This window comes from Silene latifolia, chromosome 3 (assembly GCF_048544455.1).
Source record: "Silene latifolia isolate original U9 population chromosome 3, ASM4854445v1, whole genome shotgun sequence".
Classification (NCBI taxonomy): domain Eukaryota; kingdom Viridiplantae; phylum Streptophyta; class Magnoliopsida; order Caryophyllales; family Caryophyllaceae; genus Silene; species Silene latifolia.
The window spans coordinates 19,262,559-19,282,639 of NC_133528.1; the positions used below are offsets into that span (position 1 = coordinate 19,262,559).

General features: G+C 40.9%; 1 protein-coding gene across 1 annotated transcript; it reads left to right on the forward strand.

Moving 5' to 3' along the window:
• The first annotated feature begins 3,360 nt into the window (after window positions 1-3,360).
• Window positions 3,361-17,992, forward strand: LOC141647346 (respiratory burst oxidase homolog protein B-like). The gene is made up of 12 exons (XM_074455488.1): window positions 3,361-3,704; window positions 4,065-4,609; window positions 10,779-10,935; window positions 13,948-13,996; window positions 14,087-14,200; window positions 14,465-14,841; window positions 15,047-15,485; window positions 15,773-15,868; window positions 15,958-16,073; window positions 16,165-16,344; window positions 16,767-17,302; window positions 17,546-17,992. The coding sequence occupies exons 2-12, from the start codon at window positions 4,078-4,080 to the stop codon at window positions 17,653-17,655; spliced, it is 2,706 nt and encodes a 901-aa protein (XP_074311589.1). The 5' UTR covers window positions 3,361-3,704; window positions 4,065-4,077; the 3' UTR covers window positions 17,656-17,992.
• Window positions 17,993-20,081: the final 2,089 nt, after the last annotated feature.

The window sequence follows — 20,081 nt, forward strand, 5'->3', positions numbered from 1 at the left end:
TACATGTCTCAAAAACAAAAACCAAAGTGTAAAGCAACGTAAACCGATTCCAACTCAAAAGTATCTAAAGACTCATGGTAGCGTAAGCTAAGACTCTAGGTGATGATACTCCCTTCTTCGATCCCGCAGCTATTATACATCATCATCTGTCAATCTACTGCTCACCATCGCCGAATGGATCACCACAGTTTTGTAAAACATAAACGTGGTCACTTCACTGAATAATCAAGATAAGAAATCACAAATACAACCAATACAATCCAATCCAATCCAATTGTAGAACCATCCTCCAAACTCCATTAGTAACCAGTAACCGACTACAAACCTAAGTGTGTAGCTCTGCCAGATTACCCATCGCAACAAGTAACCCTCATCGCCAGCGGGGGACCGCAGCGTTGCCCACCTAAGCCCCGCCCACCGCAACGGGCGAATAACCCATGTCAATTAATGTGCACATCCCCTTGTGACGGGAACCACAAGTGGCGAATCAAGGGCGTGAAGCCATTCCCGCCGATGACTCCACTCGGAGGAGGGCGCACCTCGCGAACCATAGACAAACAAACAACCAAGCCAATCATCCAAGGACCACAAATTCAATAACAATACTAATCATGCCAATACATCAATCATTATCGTCTTAAATCAATTAAACAGGTAACTGAGTAGGGAAACCCTACCTTATTATGAATCCGAAATCACAAGCAAACAGCGGAAGCTAGAACTGTTCCTCTACGAATCCTTCACCTAGCAATAAAGACAAGCATGCCTATGTCACAATCATACCAAATAACCCCCTTTTCCCCAAATAAACCATTAAGGCAAAACCCTAAAAGACAACATACTAACTGATTACGAAGCACTAGAGACTTACCACCGAGATGGGGATAAAAAACGGAAATGTAGACTCACGATCGATCAATAGCCTTGAGAGTGATTAGGTTGATTAAAGAGATGATGAATGTCGTTAGGTTTTGTAAAAGTGATTTGTAAACTGTTAAAATGTAATTTATAATCTCTAATCACCTTAATCAAAACCGCGGAAATTAATCCCATCAGACCGGATACTCAGTCGAGTACGCGCTACTCGGCCGAGTATCACACTACTCGGCTGAGTGTTCCTTGACAGTAACCTGACCAGAAAACACACGACACCTTACTCGGCCGAGTTCCACCTATTCGGCCGAGTAAACTAAACTCATAAAACCGTGGTATCACAAAAAGTCTCTAAAACCTAATGAATATTAGGGTAAGCCCATAAACAAAACCTCCTGATAGTCGTTCGAAGCGACAACTATCAGATTCAAGGCATTAGTAAAAAAAATCTTCATCTTGACTTGGATCCTCTCATAATGAGATAGATGTAGCAGATGTATACATAAGAAAGCTCCCCGAAAACCTAATCAGAATTATGGTAAGCCCATAATTAGAACCCTCTGATAGTCTCGTTCAAAACGACAACTATCATATTCAAGGCAGTAAGGCATTATTCAACTAACAAATAGGCATTAAGGAAGTGGGCACACGGGCCGTTGGGCTAGCACGCCCCCAACACGGCGCACGACCTATTTTAACACGACATGGAATTGGCACGACACACACACGGTATGCTATGGGTCGTGCGCCGGCCAGAGTCTAAGTTAGAGAAAAAAGACCAGGCCTGGGCACGACGTCCTTAGGCACGCTCAAAATATAAAGAAATTGGGTTAAAGAGGAGGAATTGTGAAAGCACTCTCAAGCACGACACAACACGCATGGGCTGTGTGTCGTGCCTAGGCCGTCATTTTCTTTTGACTGGCACGTCACGACACTACACTACACGAAGCCCACTTTCATGGGTCTGAATCGTGCCATTTTCTTCTTTATGCACGGTAGAGCGACTCAAGGCACGACCCACTTCCATCTCTAACAATTAGATAGATGTACCCGATAAACCCACATAGATGACAGACGTTTACCCATCTACCTCAGAGTATGGCTCACAACGAATACTCTCACAACCGAGTAATCACAAACTCATGACATTTAGCAAGTCTGAACAATGTTGGAATTTGTTGTGCGAAGGTGGCTTAATGAACATATCAGCTCGGTTATGAGCCGTATCCACCTTTATTATTCACTTTTATTTCATTGCTCATTTATTGAAAAGTCATATCTCACATATATATGCTTAGTCCGCTCAAGATGAACTTGATCTTTAGCCAAACAAACATATTACCTTAAGAGTGTCATAGTACATAATAGCTTGAACCCGATGTAGACCCAGATCACTGACCAATAACCATATACCCTCTTTAACTGTTTCAGTCAAAGTCATATACTCTACTTCAGTTGTAGACAAAGTAACTGTAGGTTGCAGATCTGCAATGTAGCTTTCCAACTGACGAGTCGGGTGGTCAAACTCAGGTCTTGAGGTCGGGTGTTGGGTCAATACGAGTCAAGTCATTCGGATTGGGTCAGTTTTACCATGTTTAAAAAGCTGCTTTATCCCGTCTATTGCGGATGGTCTTACAGTCGTTCGTTATAATTACTTATTTCGCCGGTCAAATCAATTAGGCACACAAATACTTGATTTTTTTTTAAAACTTTTACTAAAACAACTAATCTTGCTTAAGATTGCACTATATGTTTTAAGCTTAAGACGGACAAATATTATCACACAGGGTTATATAGGATAAACCTTTTTATCTTTTCCAATGCATTTTGTTTTTGTACTATTCATCCTACATGGTATATTTAACCCGTCTTAAACAAAAAAATTTGTTACTAAGAAATTCATTAAGGTTGTTTTGCAATATAATCTACTCCCTCCCATCAAAACCAAAGATAACATTTTAAAATAGTACTCATCACATATATTGGAGAAGTGTTACTTTTAATTTAGATGAGAGTGAATATTATCATAAATCTACTTCTATCTATTTTCAAATAGTGGCATTGCCATCAATTTTCACAAATAGGGATCGAAAAATTATTAGAGAATTTCAACTCAAAAATTAGTACAAACAAATAATACAATAAGACAACCTCAAAAATTATTAGAAAATTTTAACCTAAATATTTGAGTTTTTTTAATATCCTACGAAACAACATTCTTAATCCTTACTAATGAATACCCTAAATCCACGAGGACCACCATACCAAACCCGCCCCCAAATGTTAATGCTTAATTACCCAAATCTTACCATTCTAAAACTAAACCTACATTTATCGGCTAATTAGTCAAAACTTACCACCAAATCATATGAGTGTTACAGTAAACACGACTACGTTAACAAATCATTCAATTCAATTCAAATCCAATGAGCCACACCATTTACGCCCCTTGGATTTTTCCTCCTAAAATTGTAACTTGTTTTTTTTTTTTTTTTTTGACTTATCCTTATTCTTTCCTACTAGTGCTTGTACTACCCCCCTCGCTTTTGTTCCGTTCTTCTATTATTTTTAGTCTTTTTCCTCCCACTGTCTCTCTCTTCAACTTGCCTTCGTCAACAACCCACTCTTATTATAAACTCCACAACATTTCACACATTCCCCTCCTTAAATTCATATCTAAACATCTTAACACTTCAACATTTTCCCTCCTCTTCTTTTCAAACTAACAAACAAACTCTCCAAAATCATAATTCACCAAATACTCGCATTATTTTAATCGATTGTGAGACGACCAGGTCTATATCATCATTTCCCAAAAATCCCCAATCTTGGTAAGTTTTTTATTTTATATTTTCACATTAACAAACTTGTGACCCCTCACAAGCGGCGGGATTTGCTATTAGTTAATTAATCTTATTCATTAGCACTTTACCTTCTTACTAAGCTTTCTCTTTTTTGTCCTCTTCATTAATTCATGCTTTAATCACATCATAATTTTCTACACATGATCACAATTACTCCCATTCATTCCTTTCCCTTCCCTTTCACATCTTTCTCACTTTTTTGAAGGCAAAATATCTTTTATATACGTAATAATATAAGTATTACTTTTTGTCCCGATCATTTGTGTACTTTTTTATACTTTTTGTCCCGATTATTTGTCTACTAACTCTTACAATTCCGTATCCCAGGGCACAACAAACCATGAGGAAACCCATGGAGATCCAAGATCAAAACGACAACACTTCCGACGGCGGAAGCGTACACTCACAATCCCGAGTCACTTTCAGCGGGCCATTAGTAACTTCAACCCACAAAAAACCAACCAACACCTCAGCGCGTTTCCAACACGACATGAACGAGTACGTTGAAATTACGCTAGACGTACGAGACGACGCCGTATCAGTCCAAGACATAAAAGGAGCAGTAGACGAACAAGAGGCGGCTTTGTTGACAACACAACTAGAACGAAGCCGACCACATAAGCTGACATCACAACTGTCAGCAAAGTTGAAGCAAGTGTCACGTGAGCTGAAGAGGGTCACGTCCGGTACAGACCGGCGGACCGGGTTTAAACAGCTTGATAGGGCTAAAACGACCGCGGGTCGGGCGTTGCGGGGATTGCAGTTTATTAATAAGAGTGTGGGGACGGAAGGATGGGATGAAGTTGAGAAACGGTGGGGTAAATTGGCTGTTGATGGTTTGTTGCTCAGATCTCGCTTTGGTCAGTGTATTGGTAAGTGTGTCTCATTTATTAATTCATTTACGGTTTTCCGTCTTATCATTTATTTATCTTTGATTAATAATTTCGTATATTAGTCTCAGTCCCGATGTAGAATAAAAACGATCACAAAATCTCCCTTATGACGGAAGGTATCCGTCGCAAACTTGCGACGGATACCATATCGTCTCACAAAAAACCCATAAGGGTGAGAGACAAAGCACATGGGGTGGGTGCCCACCTTGTTCCCTCTACCCATTTCCACTCACATAATACCCGTCGCAATATCCGACCCGTCGCAAGGGAGACCTACTGAAAAACGATAAATGAATGATTATTTTGTTGAGATTATAGTGAGTGAATAACTTTATGACGTCAGAAAAAATAATGGTAAATAAATCACAGTTTATTAATATTTGATGGGTCATTGATAATTATCATTACTCGAGTTTTTAAACCGTTAAATTTGGTTGCACAAAATATTTATCGATGAATAAGTGATGATTATGTCGATATCTGTGTAGATATTGAGGAGTAATCATGCCTAAACATAATCATCAATACTTTAAAGAAGTCTACTTGAGTCAATTTTAAGTAATATGTGAATTAAATTTATTTTGGAGGATGGAAATTAAATGTTAAAAGTTCATAGAACTCGATACTATAGACTGGTTTTCTTAGAGACGGTCTCTGAATTTCTTTTAACGCATTGGTAAATTGTGCACCTCTAAAGATTTAAGCATAGTGTTTAAGCTACTAATTTTAATTGACCGTCATTTCTAAATTGTATGGTCTTACGTCTCAAAATTAACACGCCAAAACAAAAAATTTAGTCGCTTTACCCCGTGTATGATTGCTCTAAGGGCATTAGCAATAGAGGTTTGTCAATGGGTTTGTGCGATGACATGTCCTCTATTTTTCAGGTTTGTCAACAAACCTCTTATTGCTAGACATGGGTGTTGAGGTTTGTTGTTGAGAATGGTTACTAGGTAGTATACGGTTTTGTAGAAAGAGAGTGTGAGAGGAGGAATAATATGTGTGGGCCATGTTATGAACCTTGAAAAGGTTTATCTATTGTTGGGATGGGGTTTGTAGGTAGATAAGTATGGAAAGATATATTATATTAGATAATTTGCAAAGCATGGTTACATGAGTATATATAGTTACAAGGGTACTTGGGCTACAAGACGGGTATAATATAATACAAAGATCGTATTGCCTAATTACAAAAGATTACGAAGATTATGAGGATCTCATAATCTTATCATCCCCCCTCAAGATGGACGGAGGAGGTAGAAGTCCTATCTTGCGTAGTAGCATATTAAACCGAGGACGCGGAACGGGTTTAGTAAGAAGGTCAGCCAGCTGGTCATCTTGAACAACAGGTACAACACGCAGTTTACCAGCTTGAACTCGTTCGCGAATAAAGTGGAAATCAATTGCGACATGTTTCATGCGAGAGTGAAAGACTGGATTGGAGCTGAGTTGAGTGGCACCAATATTATCACAGTAGATTGATGGTGAGCTAGGAATGGTAACATGAAGCTCGTGGAGAAGATGAGTAATCCAAGTAAGTTCGGCAGCGGCATTGGCAAAATCGATCGATATTCGGCTTCCGTAGAGGACCGAGCAACGGTTTTTTGCTTTTTTTGAGCTCCGGGACAAGGGATTACGCCCTAAGTACACAAGGTATCTTTGCAGTGGAAGTGAGGTCCGAGTCATTCCCACCCCGATCAGTCGGAGAAGGCATGAAGAGCGGGTGGGGAGTCTCGATAGATGGTTATACCGTGGGTAAGAGTGCCAGCGAGGTACCGGAGGAGGCGTTTGAGAGCAGTCCAGTGCGTGGTCGTGGGTTGATGCATGAATTGAGAGAGTTTATTCACGGCAAAGGCAATGTCAGGACGAGTTAGCGAGAGGTATTGCAGAGAGCCAACAAGAGCACGGAATTCGGTGGGATTGGAGTGCGGAGGTCCGTCTAGGAGTGTGAGTTTCTCGGAGGCATCCATTGGGGTCGTGGCAGGCTTAGCATCAAGCATAGCAGCGCGTTGGAGTAACTCAGTCGTGTATTTGCGCTGATTGAGAAAGATGCCAGTAGAAACGGGAGTTACCTCGACGCCGAGGAAATAGGACAGGTTGCCAAGATCTTTGAGGGAGAACCGTTGTGCGAGAGCGTTAATGAACTGAGACACGGCCTTCGAGCATGAGCCTGTAACAATTATGTCATCAACATACACAAGAACAAAAATCGTGACAGGTGAGTGACAAAAAAATAGAGATGTATCCGAAACTGAGTTAGTAAAGCCGACACTCAGGAGATAAGTCCGGAGTTCCGTGTACCAAGCCCTAGGGGCCTGTTTAAGGCCATAGATGGCTTTGTGGAGACGACACACGTGGTCCGGGCGTTGAGGATCAGCGAACCCAGGAGGTTGGGACATGAATACCGTGTCAGTTAGTGTGCCTTGAAGGAAGGCATCGTTTATGTCTAGCTGACGGAGAGGCCAGCACTTGGTCACAGCAAGAGTGAGGACTAGGCGGATCGTAGCAGGCTTTATTACCGGGCTAAAGGTTTCATTGTAGTCTATGGAGGGTCGTTGGTGAAATCCTTTGGCGACGAGGCGAGCTTTGTGTTTGTCGAGGGAGCCATCGGGTTTGTATTTGGTTCGGAAGATCCACTTACAACCCACGATGTTTTGGGCAGTGTCAGGTGGGACAAGACTCCACGTGTTGTTTTTGATAAGGGCGGAGTATTGTTGGTCCATGGCTGCTCTCCAAACCGGGTCAGAGAGAGCTTGGCGAAGGGTGCGAGGTTCGGTGGAGGTGAGTTGAGCAACCAGGTTCATCATGGTGCGAGGTTTGAAGATATTGTTGGTGGAGCGGGTAGCATGGAGGGGTGGTGGCGGAGGTGGTGGAGGTGGTGGTGGTGATGGTGATTGGGAGGCAGTGGACGTGGTTGTGGGAGTGGACTGTACAGTAGCCGGGGTTGTGGGAGGGGACTGGACAGTGGCCGGGGTTGTGGGAGTGGTCGGGGTGTTTGTTGTGGAGGAGGAGGTTTGTGGAGTGTTTGGAGAGTTGGGTGCGGAAGTTAGATTGGTGGGTGAGGGTGAGGCAGTAGATGCGGGCTCAGAATTGGGTGGTGGTGGGGTGGCAGACGGTGTGTGGGAGTCGTGGGCAGGATCAGGGATAGAGGAGAGGCACCATTGGGATGGTGTGGGTAGGTTTTGTTTGGGGTCAGAGGAGGTGCGGAATGGATAGTTTGTATCGACAAATTTCACATGACGAGATGAGTAAATGCGATCATTTGTCGGGTCGAGACATAGGTACGCGTGTTGAGTTGGTGAGTATCCAACGAACACACATGGTATGGATCGTGGGTCGAGTTTGTTTGAGGTATATGGTTTGAGCCAAGGGTAGCAGAGACAACCAAAGTTGTGGAGGGAGGTGTATTTGGCCGAGATTGGAAGAGACGATAATACGGGGTGGAGTTGTCAAGGGTTGGGGTTGGCATTCTGTTAATGAGATAGCTAGCACATTGGAAGGCCAAGCTCCAATATTTTAGGGGTAGGGAGGCGTGGTCCAGTAGTGCGAGACCGGTTTCTACCACATGACGATGTCGCCGCTCCGCATAGCCATTGTGCTCCGGGGTGTGAGGAGGAGAGGTGAGATGAGAGATTCCGTGAGAGGCGAGGAATGGAGCGAGTTTTTGATATTCTCCACCGTTGTCGGAGTATAGAGTGACGATGGATTTGGAGAATTTTTTTTCAACTAAGTTTTTGAAGTGAATGAAAATTTGTAGTGAGTCTGATTTCTTTTTAATAGGGTATAACCATATGTATTTAGTGTAATGGTCTACGAAAATAATGTAATATTTATAATTGTCAAAAGAATGAGACGGTGACGTCCAAACATCGCTGAAGATTATTTCGAGAGGTGAGGAACTTTGTAAAGACGACATCGAAAAAGGTAGCTTGTGACTCTTATAAATAGCACATGAGGAACAATGATCGAAATTTTTATTGATTAATGATAAGGAAGATAACATTTTTTGTAAAGTAGATAAATGTGGATGACCAAATCTGTGATGAAAATCTCCCCCTTCGAGCGGTGGCTAGTGCGTGAGGCGGCGTTGTGGTCGGCCGCAGTAGACGCCGTCTCGAGCCTGGACCGATGAGGAGAGTGTTCCGAGTGTGGTTATCCTGTACAAGAAAGCGATTTGATGAGAAAATAATTGAGACATCGTTTTTAAACAGAGTGAGACACGGAGATGATGTTCTTGTGCATCGAAGGGACACACAGAACACGAGACAAGGAAAAGGAGCGAGAAGGAGAGTGAAGAAGAGTTGAACCCGCGTGAGTTATGGGTAGGCCAGAGCCGTCCCCAATGACAATCTCGTCGGTGCCATCATAGGGTGAGTGCAAGGCAAGATTGGCGAGGTCAGTGGTGACGTGGTGAGAAGCTCCATTGTCAAGGAGCCAAGGAGAGGTTGGAGGAGGTGCGGTGAGTTCGGTTGGGTTGGCTTGTGGTTGGGTGGTGGTTGTTTTGGTTTGGCGAGGGACAACAATGTTGGGATAGAGTTTTTTGAAGGTAGGCGAGAGTAGAGCACATGGCCACGAACATTGCACCATTGACGGCGGCCTTGAAAGGGATTTTGAGAGGGTGGGGCGGGGGTAGAGGGAGGGTGGCGGGGGTGTATTTCGGGTGGATGGTGAGTGTAGGGACGAGAGGAAGTGGCTAAAGCCACGGGCCGGTCCAGTGGGTTAAGGTTAGCGTGTCGATTTGAAGAGCGAGTTCACGATTGATGAGTTTTTCGTGAAGTTCAGGAAAGGTTATGGAGGTGTCACGAGCCTGGATAGCCTCGACAAATGCCGGTAGCGAGAGTCAAGCCCATCGAGGACATGATCGGTGATGTCCTCACGGACATAGGTGAACCGAGTCCGGCGAGTTCATCCGTGAGCACTTTGATTTTGGTCATGTACTCGGAGATGGTGGAGGAGCCAAGGGAGATAGATTTGAGGCGATATTTGAGTTGTTTTATGTGGCCTCGGGAGGATGAAGCAAAGGTCGATTGAAGAATGAGCCATGCTTCACGGGTGGTTTTGGTGTTGTTGATGAGAGGTGCGACGGTTTTGTCGAGGGTGCCTGCTAGAGTACCGAATAGAAGTTTGTCTTGCTGAAACCAAGTGCCATAGGCGGGGTTGGGTTTGAGGGTCTTGTCTGCGTCAGTGATGGTTTGAGGAGGTGCCGGAGCAGAACCATTCACGAACGAGGAGAGGGAGTATCCGGCGAGGAGTGACTCAAGTTGGAGCCGCCATTGAGGGTAGTTGGAGGGGGTGAGTTTTTCGACAGAGGCAGCATTGAGGTGGAGGAGGGGTTTGAGTGGTTCATGAGGGTTGGGAATTGTGGCCATGGTGAAGGTATGGCTGTAGCGAGTATTAGGGTTGGGAGGGGTTTAGTTGGATCGTTTTCTCTGATACCATATGGAAAGATATATTATATTAGATAATTTGCAAAGCATGGTTACATGAGTATATATAGTTACAAGGGTACTTGGGCTACAAGACGGGTATAATATAATACAAAGATCGTATTGCCTAATTACAAAAGATTACGAAGATTATGAGGATCTCATAATCTTATCAATAAGTATGTATCATAACTTATGTGGCATGAGAACAAACCTCTTGGAGGTTTGTCTATTGCTAATGCCCTAAGGAGAAAGGACCTATCTAATTGGAAGGAGTGAGTATGAAAGTAATGCGGATTTGTGGAAATATTCCCATGGAAAAGGAAATAGCGCGATGGTTAAGAATTGGCTAGTTTTAGTAAGAAAATCAATTTTTCTTTGAAATTTTGAGTAACTTGTTGGGACAGAGCATTAAGATTACCCTAAATTGGTTTAAAATTTGACTATAAATGCTTAAATGTGTTGTTTAAATTAGGAAATTAGACAAGCGTAATGCTAGCTAGCCAGGGTGGTAGTAGGCAAAACATAAATGATCAGAATTTTGTTCCAATTTTTATATCTGTTTTTGTATTTTTCTCGTTTTTAGTCGTATACAGTTGGTATCGAATTCACCTGTACCTCGGTTTTTATCGAATATTTGAAAGAGTTGGTGTTGATGAGCTAGTAATGGGTCAAAACGGCCTCGTTTTGACTGAAGATTGAATTGAATTGTGTGAATGCAGGTATGAACGAGAAAGAATTTGCGGGAGAATTATTTGATGCATTGGCGAGAAGAAGAGGCATAGTGACGGGTACAATAACAAAGACTCAACTCCGTGATTTTTGGGAGCAGCTTTCTGACCAAAGTTTTGATGCTCGCATTCAAACCTTCTTTGACATGTGAGTTTTTCCCTATTCATTTTCCACTACATATCCTTTATGATTGAATAATTCAGTAAATATTTGCCGTGAGACGGACCCTCTTACATATTTTCGCGTATGTTAAACATGATTGAATAAGTAACGGTGAATGTGTATTTTCCAGAAATCATATTTGGTAGGTGTCGTCGCATAATTTTAATACTTCTAGAATTGGTCAATGTCCTCACAAGTGACGTACAACTGGTGTGAACTATTTCCGTAGATTTTTCTACTATTATATACTCTTTTTTAAAATAGTTATATCTGGTCCGACTAAAAGAATATATGTTGGTCAAATACTCAAATTATTGGACTAGTCCACCATGCATAAATTGGATTTTGTAATTTGCAAAGTTTACTTGTTCAGTTTGTCTTTTTATTTTATTGTATATTTTATGTTTCGTCTAAATGGAAAATGAATGGTAATTAAGAAAATGATGTCTATGATTAGCTACATTTATAATAAAAAAAAGACATGGTTGGACTCGTTTATTAGAGCAAGTCCAATGGTAAGCTAGTTTCAACTAGCTTACCATTGCTACATCACATTTTAAGCTAGTTTATTTTTGAGCTACTAATTCATTTTAATGGTTTAGCCAAAAGTTTAACTAGCTTGACTCATATGTTAATTAAGCAAACTAATTTCTATTGGTTGAATTTTGTGGTAGGGTCATTTAAGCTACTAGCTTAGAGCATCTCCAATGGTTACCTAAAAGGACTTGCTTGCAAATAAAAAAGATTTCAAGCTACTTGCGTAACCATTGGAGCACTCTACATAAACTAGCTTAAATTGAGCTAGTAGCTTCATAGAGCTAGTAGCTAAAATGGTCCTACAAAAAGAATGTAACCAATAGAAAAATAGAGGGTGTGTTAAGTGGGTTCAATTAAGCTACTAGTAAATTAGCTTAACCATTGGAGCAAATTGTAGCTTGAAATGGTTGTGGCTTAAAAAGTTGATGTGCCAAAGGTAAGCTAGTAGCAACTAGCTTACCATTGTGGATGCTCTTAATGAAGCTAGTTGCTTGGTTTAAGCTACCCTATATGTACTTGTCCAATGGTTTAGCCACTTGCTTACAATTTTAATAAATTGCAAGCAAGTCCCTAAGCCAAACCATTGGACTTGCTCTTACTAGTGTCATGTAATTTGTGGCACTTTGTGCTTTTAGTACCTTGACTTTTTTTAATTATATATCAAATTTTGAATTTTATTAATTATGTGTGATCAAAGTTTTCAAACTTGGATCTCCAGAAGCAATTAGGGTGTTCGGTTTCAAGGAAAGGAGAACTCCGTATTATTTAAGTCTTGGGAATTTAAGAAATTTACAAAAAATATTTTGAAAATTACATTACTAATTTGATCAATTGGTCTCTCTTAAGACGGGCAGGTCAGATAATACCTCACTTGGTTAGATATGGCCAGGGGCGGCCCATTGGGTGTTCAGTATTCGAACTGGGGCCCAACCGAGAGGGGGGCCTCCTTTAACTTCATATGTTGGTCAAATGCCTCTAAATTTTATTGGCCGCCCCTGGATATGACATTTGTTTTGTTAGTTCCTAAGAAAGTTTCTTTTGTCTCATCCATTCTATTTGACCCGTCTTAAGCGTCTTAAATGAGAATTTGTGAAGTTGGATATCTTCAACCTCGGGAATTATGAATGCAATTGCATGTGACCGACTCCAACCCCATGTTACAAGATGTGTAAGCCAAAAGCTTTAAAGTACTAAAATCAGGCTGAAGCCTGAAGGGAAAGGTAAAGACAAGGATTACACAGTTTTGTGGTGAGGAAAAGTTGGGTATAAAGAAATGGGCCTACCACCTAAGGCATCTATTGATCTGTGGCATGACAAATGCTTCAATAGTTAACGTCATAATATAAGTATTTGTATTCTTGTATACGTGCCTACTTCTTTTCAATTAGCTTACATATTTGCTCCGTGGAGATGAAGTGTGAAACAATTGAGGCGATGTCGACTGCGTGTTTTAAATCATCTGAACACTTATAAATAACGTCTATTTCAATCAATTAGCCACATTTGTTTTCTTTTTTCTGTGAAGAGAAATTTGGATTGTAGGTCTAAATATCTAATTGAACGAAATAGGAGTATTTAATATGGTAACCCGGGTTGCGACTTTATGTGTGGATTTTAGAGTACTGATTTCTTAGGACACTATACCTTCCTGGAATCGTGGATGGTATCGGTAATATTTATAGGCTTATAGCAGACAGTAAAGATGATGATTGATTACAAGATGAAATCTTAAATTGAGGATTAATACCGCTCTGTAGCGATTGAGGGGTGGCCAAAAGGCGGGACAGGACAGGAAATTTGCATCCCCGTCTTGGTGTGCTTGGGTAGGGGTTCGATCCCTGGTCATTAGGAAAATCAGGTGAAGTTACTGAGTATGTGTACAAGTGTAGAACGTTTCCATATCCTTATGCGTATAAGCTATTAGAATTTCTTATGGAAATGTAGCTTTCAGCCTTTCAAATCATATCATCATATTATTTTACTTTATCTCATTTTCAACATTTTGGGTTGGTTATGCATTTTGACCGTTCTTGTGGTAGACTGGTAGGCAACTAGGCACCATTGTACCAAGTTCCCGCGTTCCTGCTGTCTTTCAGAATGGTACACCGCTGACAATATTATAGGATTGTTGAGTCAAAACATAAGGTAAATTGAGACTCAAACTTAGTTGGGGAAATTGGGAAATAGGATTAGTCAAACGCGACGTCTCTAATTCTTGCGTACGACAGTTTTATGACTAATGACAAATACTCACTCCACCTCAATCATTCATTTGCTTTCTAATTAAAATATCCCTCACGATTGAATATAAAAGGTAAACAAATGATTGGAATGGAGGGAGTAATTAACTTAATCTCGAGATAATTATTGTGATGTATATTGAGACGGTAATTTGCATTAAACAACAAGTTTAAGTCCATAGTCGCTGTTTCAAGAGTGCTAATGTGCTTTTAACTATAGGGTCGACAAAGATGCGGATGGAAGGATTACTGAAGAGGAAGTTAAAGAGGTACGCGAGTAGAAAATTGGACTGTCAATATATTTTTTAGCATTTTTGTATTGTTTAAAATGACATTTAAGTAAAATTTTATTATTTCAGATCATCGCATTGAGCGCATCAGCCAATAAGCTCTCAACGATTCAAAACCATGCAGAGGAATATGCGGCCCTCATCATGGAGGACCTCGACCCTGATGGGCTTGGTTATATCGAGGTTCGCCATTTCTAACATTAAAAAAAACACACACAAAATTTACATAAGACGGTTTTACATTAAGTTTATTGAAAATTAAAGGACATTTTTCTTTTAATTCATTTTATATGTAGAGTTGGGGTTTGGGCTAGTCCAAATTGCTGTAAGCCCATCCCGAATCGGTCAAAATATTATTGGGCTTTTCATTTATTGTTTCTTTACACTTGTAAATGTGGTATGTGGTTTATTGATACTAAACATTTAGTGATCATTACTAAAATGCAGATCCATAACCTGGAAATGTTGTTGGTTCAAGCCCCAACTCACTCAAGTAACACAGTCACAGACAGCAGGAAGCTAAGTCAAATGCTTAGCCAGAAGCTAATTCCAACCAAGGAACCTAACCCGGTCAAGCGAACTGCAAAGCGGTTTGCCTATTTTGTCCAGGACAACTGGAAGAGGATATGGGTCGTACTCTTATGGCTTAGCATATGTATTGGCCTCTTTATATGGAAATTCTTCCAGTACAAGAATCGTTACGTGTTTCATGTCATGGGATATTGTGTCACATCTGCTAAGGGTGCGGCCGAGACCCTCAAATTCAATATGGCACTCATACTTCTCCCTGTGTGTAGGAACACCATCACCTGGCTAAGGAGCAGGTACTGAAATTTAAAATAGAACAATCAAATGTTACTTATACATTGCTTATGTCAGCTTGGTTAGATCATTAGGTATTGGGGGACGGGGGTGGTACTCATGTTTACGGTTCAAAGGGTCTCAGCTTTAGAAGTTGGTTTGTTTTCATTAAATGTTGAAATTGTTATAGTTTAATACTTAACATAGTTACTCCACATTCTAAATCAGGACAAAGTTAGGAATGGCAGTGCCTTTTGACGACAACATCAACTTCCACAAAGTTGTGGCCCTTGGAATAGGAGTCGGTGTAGCCATCCATGCGATTTGCCATCTTACGTGTGACTTCCCGAGACTCCTCCATGCATCAGATGCGGCCTACAAACCGCTAGGGAAGTACTTCGGGGAACATAGGCCGCCCAATTACTGGTGGTTTGTCAAAGGAAAGGAAGGGTGGACTGGTATTACCATGGTTGTCCTAATGACTATTGCATTTGTCTTGGCCCAACCTTGGTTCAGGAGGAATAAAGTCAAACTCCCTAAAGCCCTTAAAAAGCTTACTGGGTTCAATGCCTTCTGGTATTCTCACCACTTGTTTGTCATCGTTTACGCCCTCTTGTTAGTCCATGGCTGGTATCTCTACCTTAGCAAGGAATTCCACAAGAAAACAGTAAGAATCTAAACCCTTTCAAATAAATAGTTAATTTACACAATTTTAAACTACACTGTTTCATACTAAAATGTTGCGCGTTTTGAATTCTGCGGAAACAGTTTCATGCAATGTCTACTACTCCCTCTATTTGAGTCAATAAGCCTCACTTACCCTTTCTCGGGGATGATTTTAAAATGTGGGGGTTATTGACTGAAATGGGGGGAATATTAACTGAGAAGTTAGTAAATTGGCAATGTTTTCAAGGCCCACATTAATTTTTGATGTTATGCAATGAATTCTTTCAGACATGGATGTATCTTGCTGTACCAGTTTTAATATATGCTTCTGAAAGGCTTCTCCGAGCTCTTAGATCTGGCTACAAGACTGTCCAGATCCAGAAGGTTAGCTTTCCCGCCGGAAATATGATAAAATAACTATAAAAGAAAAGGTTTAATATCATGATTTAGAAATTTCATTATGTTCATTACAGGTTGCGGTCTACCCAGGAAATGTATTAGCTCTGCACATGAGCAAGCCTCAGGGATTCAGATACACCAGTGGACAGTACATTTTTGTGAATTGTGCCGATGTTTCTCCATTTGAATGGTAATTAACTGACTTAAATACTCAGGTCATGGAAATTAGACTAAATTTGAGTGATTAAATTCTGACATGGGTGCGCCTTGACATTGTTTAGGCATCCATTTTCTCTGACTTCGGCTCCTGGGGACGACTACGTAAGTGTTCATATTCGCACATTGGGTGACTGGACATCTCAGTTGAGATCACTCTTTTCCAAGCTATGCCAGCCCCCTACAAACAGTAATCAAAGTGGCCTCTTACGAGCTGACATTGGCACTGGATCTTCCATTCCCAGGTAATCATTCAATTGCACCTCTTCAACATACTCTTAGATAAAGTATTTGTGTTTCTAGGATTTGAATCGAGCCCTCTCGTTCCTTTTTGCTATAATACTGTGAAATTGTGAAAGGACCGACTCAAGAAGTCTAAGGTTATGATTGAGGCTCATTTAATGGTTTATCCCCAGTTGCACAGATGTGAGCTAACGTAAATGGTAAAGATATTGAGTAATGGTTGTCATGACTTGGGTTTGACCCTGTCAGCATCTACAGCAACTCTTAAAAAATATATAATTCTATAGGAGTAAACAACTGCATTATCTCCATGTCTCAGAGGCTTACGCCTATGATTCGTAAATGAAAATTGTACAAAATGTATAATTGAACCCGGTCTGGTTATCTAAACAAAATGTACATGTTCTTTATTGTGGTTTACTAGGATGCCTAGGCTCAAGATTGATGGTCCGTACGGAGCACCAGCTCAGGACTATAAGAAATACGACGTCCTCTTGCTCGTTGGTTTGGGGATTGGTGCAACGCCATTGATCAGTATAGTCAAGGATGTGATGTACCACATCAAGCAACAAAAGGAGGACATTGAGAACGGGATAGTAGACTCCAACAATGGAACTGGTGCCGGTAGTAATAGCAACAAGAAGAAACCCTTTGCTGTGAAACGCGCTTATTTCTATTGGGTGACTCGAGAACAGGGCTCTTTTGAGTGGTTTAGGAGTGTTATGAACGAGGTGGCTGAGAATGATCACGACCACGTTATCGAGCTCCATAACTATTGCACCAGTGTCTATGAAGAGGGTGATGCAAGGTCAGCCTTGATCGCTATGCTTCAGTCCTTACATCATGCCAAGAACGGAATGGATATCGTCTCTGGGACTAGAGTGAAGACTCATTTTGCTAGGCCGAACTGGAGAGCTGTTTTCAAGCATGTTGCTGTAAACCATACTGCGAAAAGAGTTGGTAAGCATTTCTCATACCTAGCTTACTTTAGTTTGTGATTCTAACGAAAATGCATCAGTTTAGTTTGGATTCTAGCTCGATAGGACCACAAGAGCTAATAGTTCTCCGGTCTCCTTCTTAACTGGAGACGCCTAGTTAAGCTAAATTAACCCCTTGCCACTTCTTCGAAGTGAAATGAGTCTAAATGTAGCCAAATTAAACCATGATTAAGCTAAATAATTCTGTTCTTTTTTAATGGCGCAGGGGTGTTCTATTGTGGTGCACCGGGATTGACTCAATCGTTAAGAAGTTTATCTCAAGATTTTTCGAGAAAGACCAGCACCAAGTTCGATTTCCACAAGGAGAATTTTTAGAAGAGTTGGCTTGTAGATTGTTAAGTTTATGACCTAAATTAAGCTTAGTAAATACATAAAGTATATATAGATAGAAATATATATTCTTTGATTGTCAAATTAGGTTTGATCTGCCTTTTCATTTGTTAGATATGAATGCAATTATGGACTTACAAATTCCACAAATTCTCATTTGTGACGGCACTATTCTCACAAGCAAGACTGATTGTAGAAATTCACCCCTCACCTTCTCCAACTTGTTCTTTTCACACATTTTGTTTTCCTTCTTACAAATGTAATGTGTTTTGAGGCTTGATTGAAATAAAGACCAACAATGCATATAGAGTTTTACATTTCATCTAACTTATTTTTGCTTATTTGAGATAATTTCAAATTAGTTCATTAAGAAACAATTTTATAGAAATAAACTTGAATTCATAGGAAAGTACAAGTACTACATTATGTTAAAGCGATTTCTATATCAACTAGTCTACCTGCTTGCGATAAAGAATTCGCTTTCCATTTAGATAATTGAGCGCACGAGGAATTATTAATACTTTCAAACATATTTTTGGTCACTATGCCGTCAATTAAAGGACAACCTAAGTACTTACCTAAACGAGCTTCTTCGTTCATACCAAGGATACCTGTAAAAGACACACGAAGTGAGCGGTCAATATTTCTAGTGCACTGATAAGTTGATTTATCGAACTTAACAAATTGTCCAGAAATCGTGCAAAATTTATCTAATATAGATTTAATAGTTCTACAACTCTGATTAGAGGCTTTAGCGAAAATGATAGTGTCATCCGCAAAAGTAAGGAATGGAAGTTTTTTTCAATCCAGGTCCAATTCTAATCCCAATATCACTAGAACTAAGATCGTTATTCCTTTGTAGAGTTCTTTCTAAAACCTCAGCACACATAATAAAAATATATGGTGAAAGGGGATTTCCCTATCTAATACCTCGAGTAGATGTAAACATGTTCCCTGGTGTTCCATTTACAAGAACCCAGAAAGAAACAGTTTGGGCTCATTTTTGCTAAGAAGTTATCCATCATAAGACTCTTAACAAATACGTTTAACTATAAAGTTATTGTTATGACAAATTTATACAAGTTATAGAACAACCTCTAACTTCTCTCTAGGGTTTCTATGAGAGCCTCCGTCTAATCTTCGTCTTTAGGGTCATCCTTTCTCTTCAAGGAGCCTTCTACTTTTCTCGTGGTGATTTCTAGACATCGAAATAGGGTTTGGGCTCATTTTTTATTCTCGACATGGCATCAAGTTCCGATTTGAGGCAAAGGAAGGGCAAAAACGTAGTGGGAGAGGATGAAGAGTTTGTTTGGGATGTGGGAGAGGAGGAGACGGAAACTGATAAAACGAAGGCCATTACGGTGGGGGTAACGGGACGTCGAAGGCAATAAATGCAAGGGCTGCAATCGACACCATGACAAAATTGTGGAACCCTAAAGGTAATGTTGCTGGAAACCTAATTGATGTTAAAAATAAGATTTTCATTTTCAAGTTTGAACTTGAGAGCGATAAAGTTAAGGTAGTCGATGGGCAACCGTGGCATTTTGATAAATTCATTTGGTGCTTTAATGACCCCATAAGTGATGGTAAAGTGTCTGATACACCACTATACCATGTTCCGTTTTGGGCTAGGGTTTATGATTTGCCATTGAGGGGACGCACGAATTTGGATAATGTTCGGAGACTAGGAATGCAGTTAGGCCGTTATGTGGGAGTCGATGAAGCGCCAATGCCTGAAGTGGAGAGGGCTGTCCGGGTTAGGGTTCTACACGATGTGCGTTCCTCGTTGCGTGATTCTGTGAAAGTTATACTAGCGAAGGGAGAGAAGGTCGAATTTGAAGTGAAGTATGAAAGACTTCCTATATTTTGTTACGGCTGTGGAGTCTTAGGACACGGAGAAAAGGATTGCGACGATGGGCCATATGAAGAAGGGGAGCTTCGATTTAGCCAAAATTTGAGGGCCTCACCACGGAGGGTGGTGAAAACCATGGCTGAGGTCAATCATACAAAAGCTAGGGCATTGTTTGGAGTTTTTGAAGAAGAGCAAAGGCGCTATGAAGAGGAGGCAGTCTCGAATATGATAGCGAAACTCCAAAGCATATCTATTAAAGGCAAATCGAGGAGTGTGGTAAAGGAGGGCAGAGGGGAGTGTAGTGCTGAAAATTTGAGGCGAAGAGAGGAAGTGCAGAGGAGTAGGAAAAATGACGGGATGAGAGAAGGAGGGGAAACTAATGTGGAGAGCGTGGAGACAGTAGGAAGTTTGTTGGGTGGGGAGGAGGTGGATGTAAGGGAGAATACCGTAGTGGAGAGTGGAGAGCAGCAGGAGGAGGGAGAGATAGTGGCGATGGTTGGTGTAGGGCAGGGTCAGGAAGGTGAAAAGGGGAGAGGGGAGGCGAGGAAGTGGACGAGGA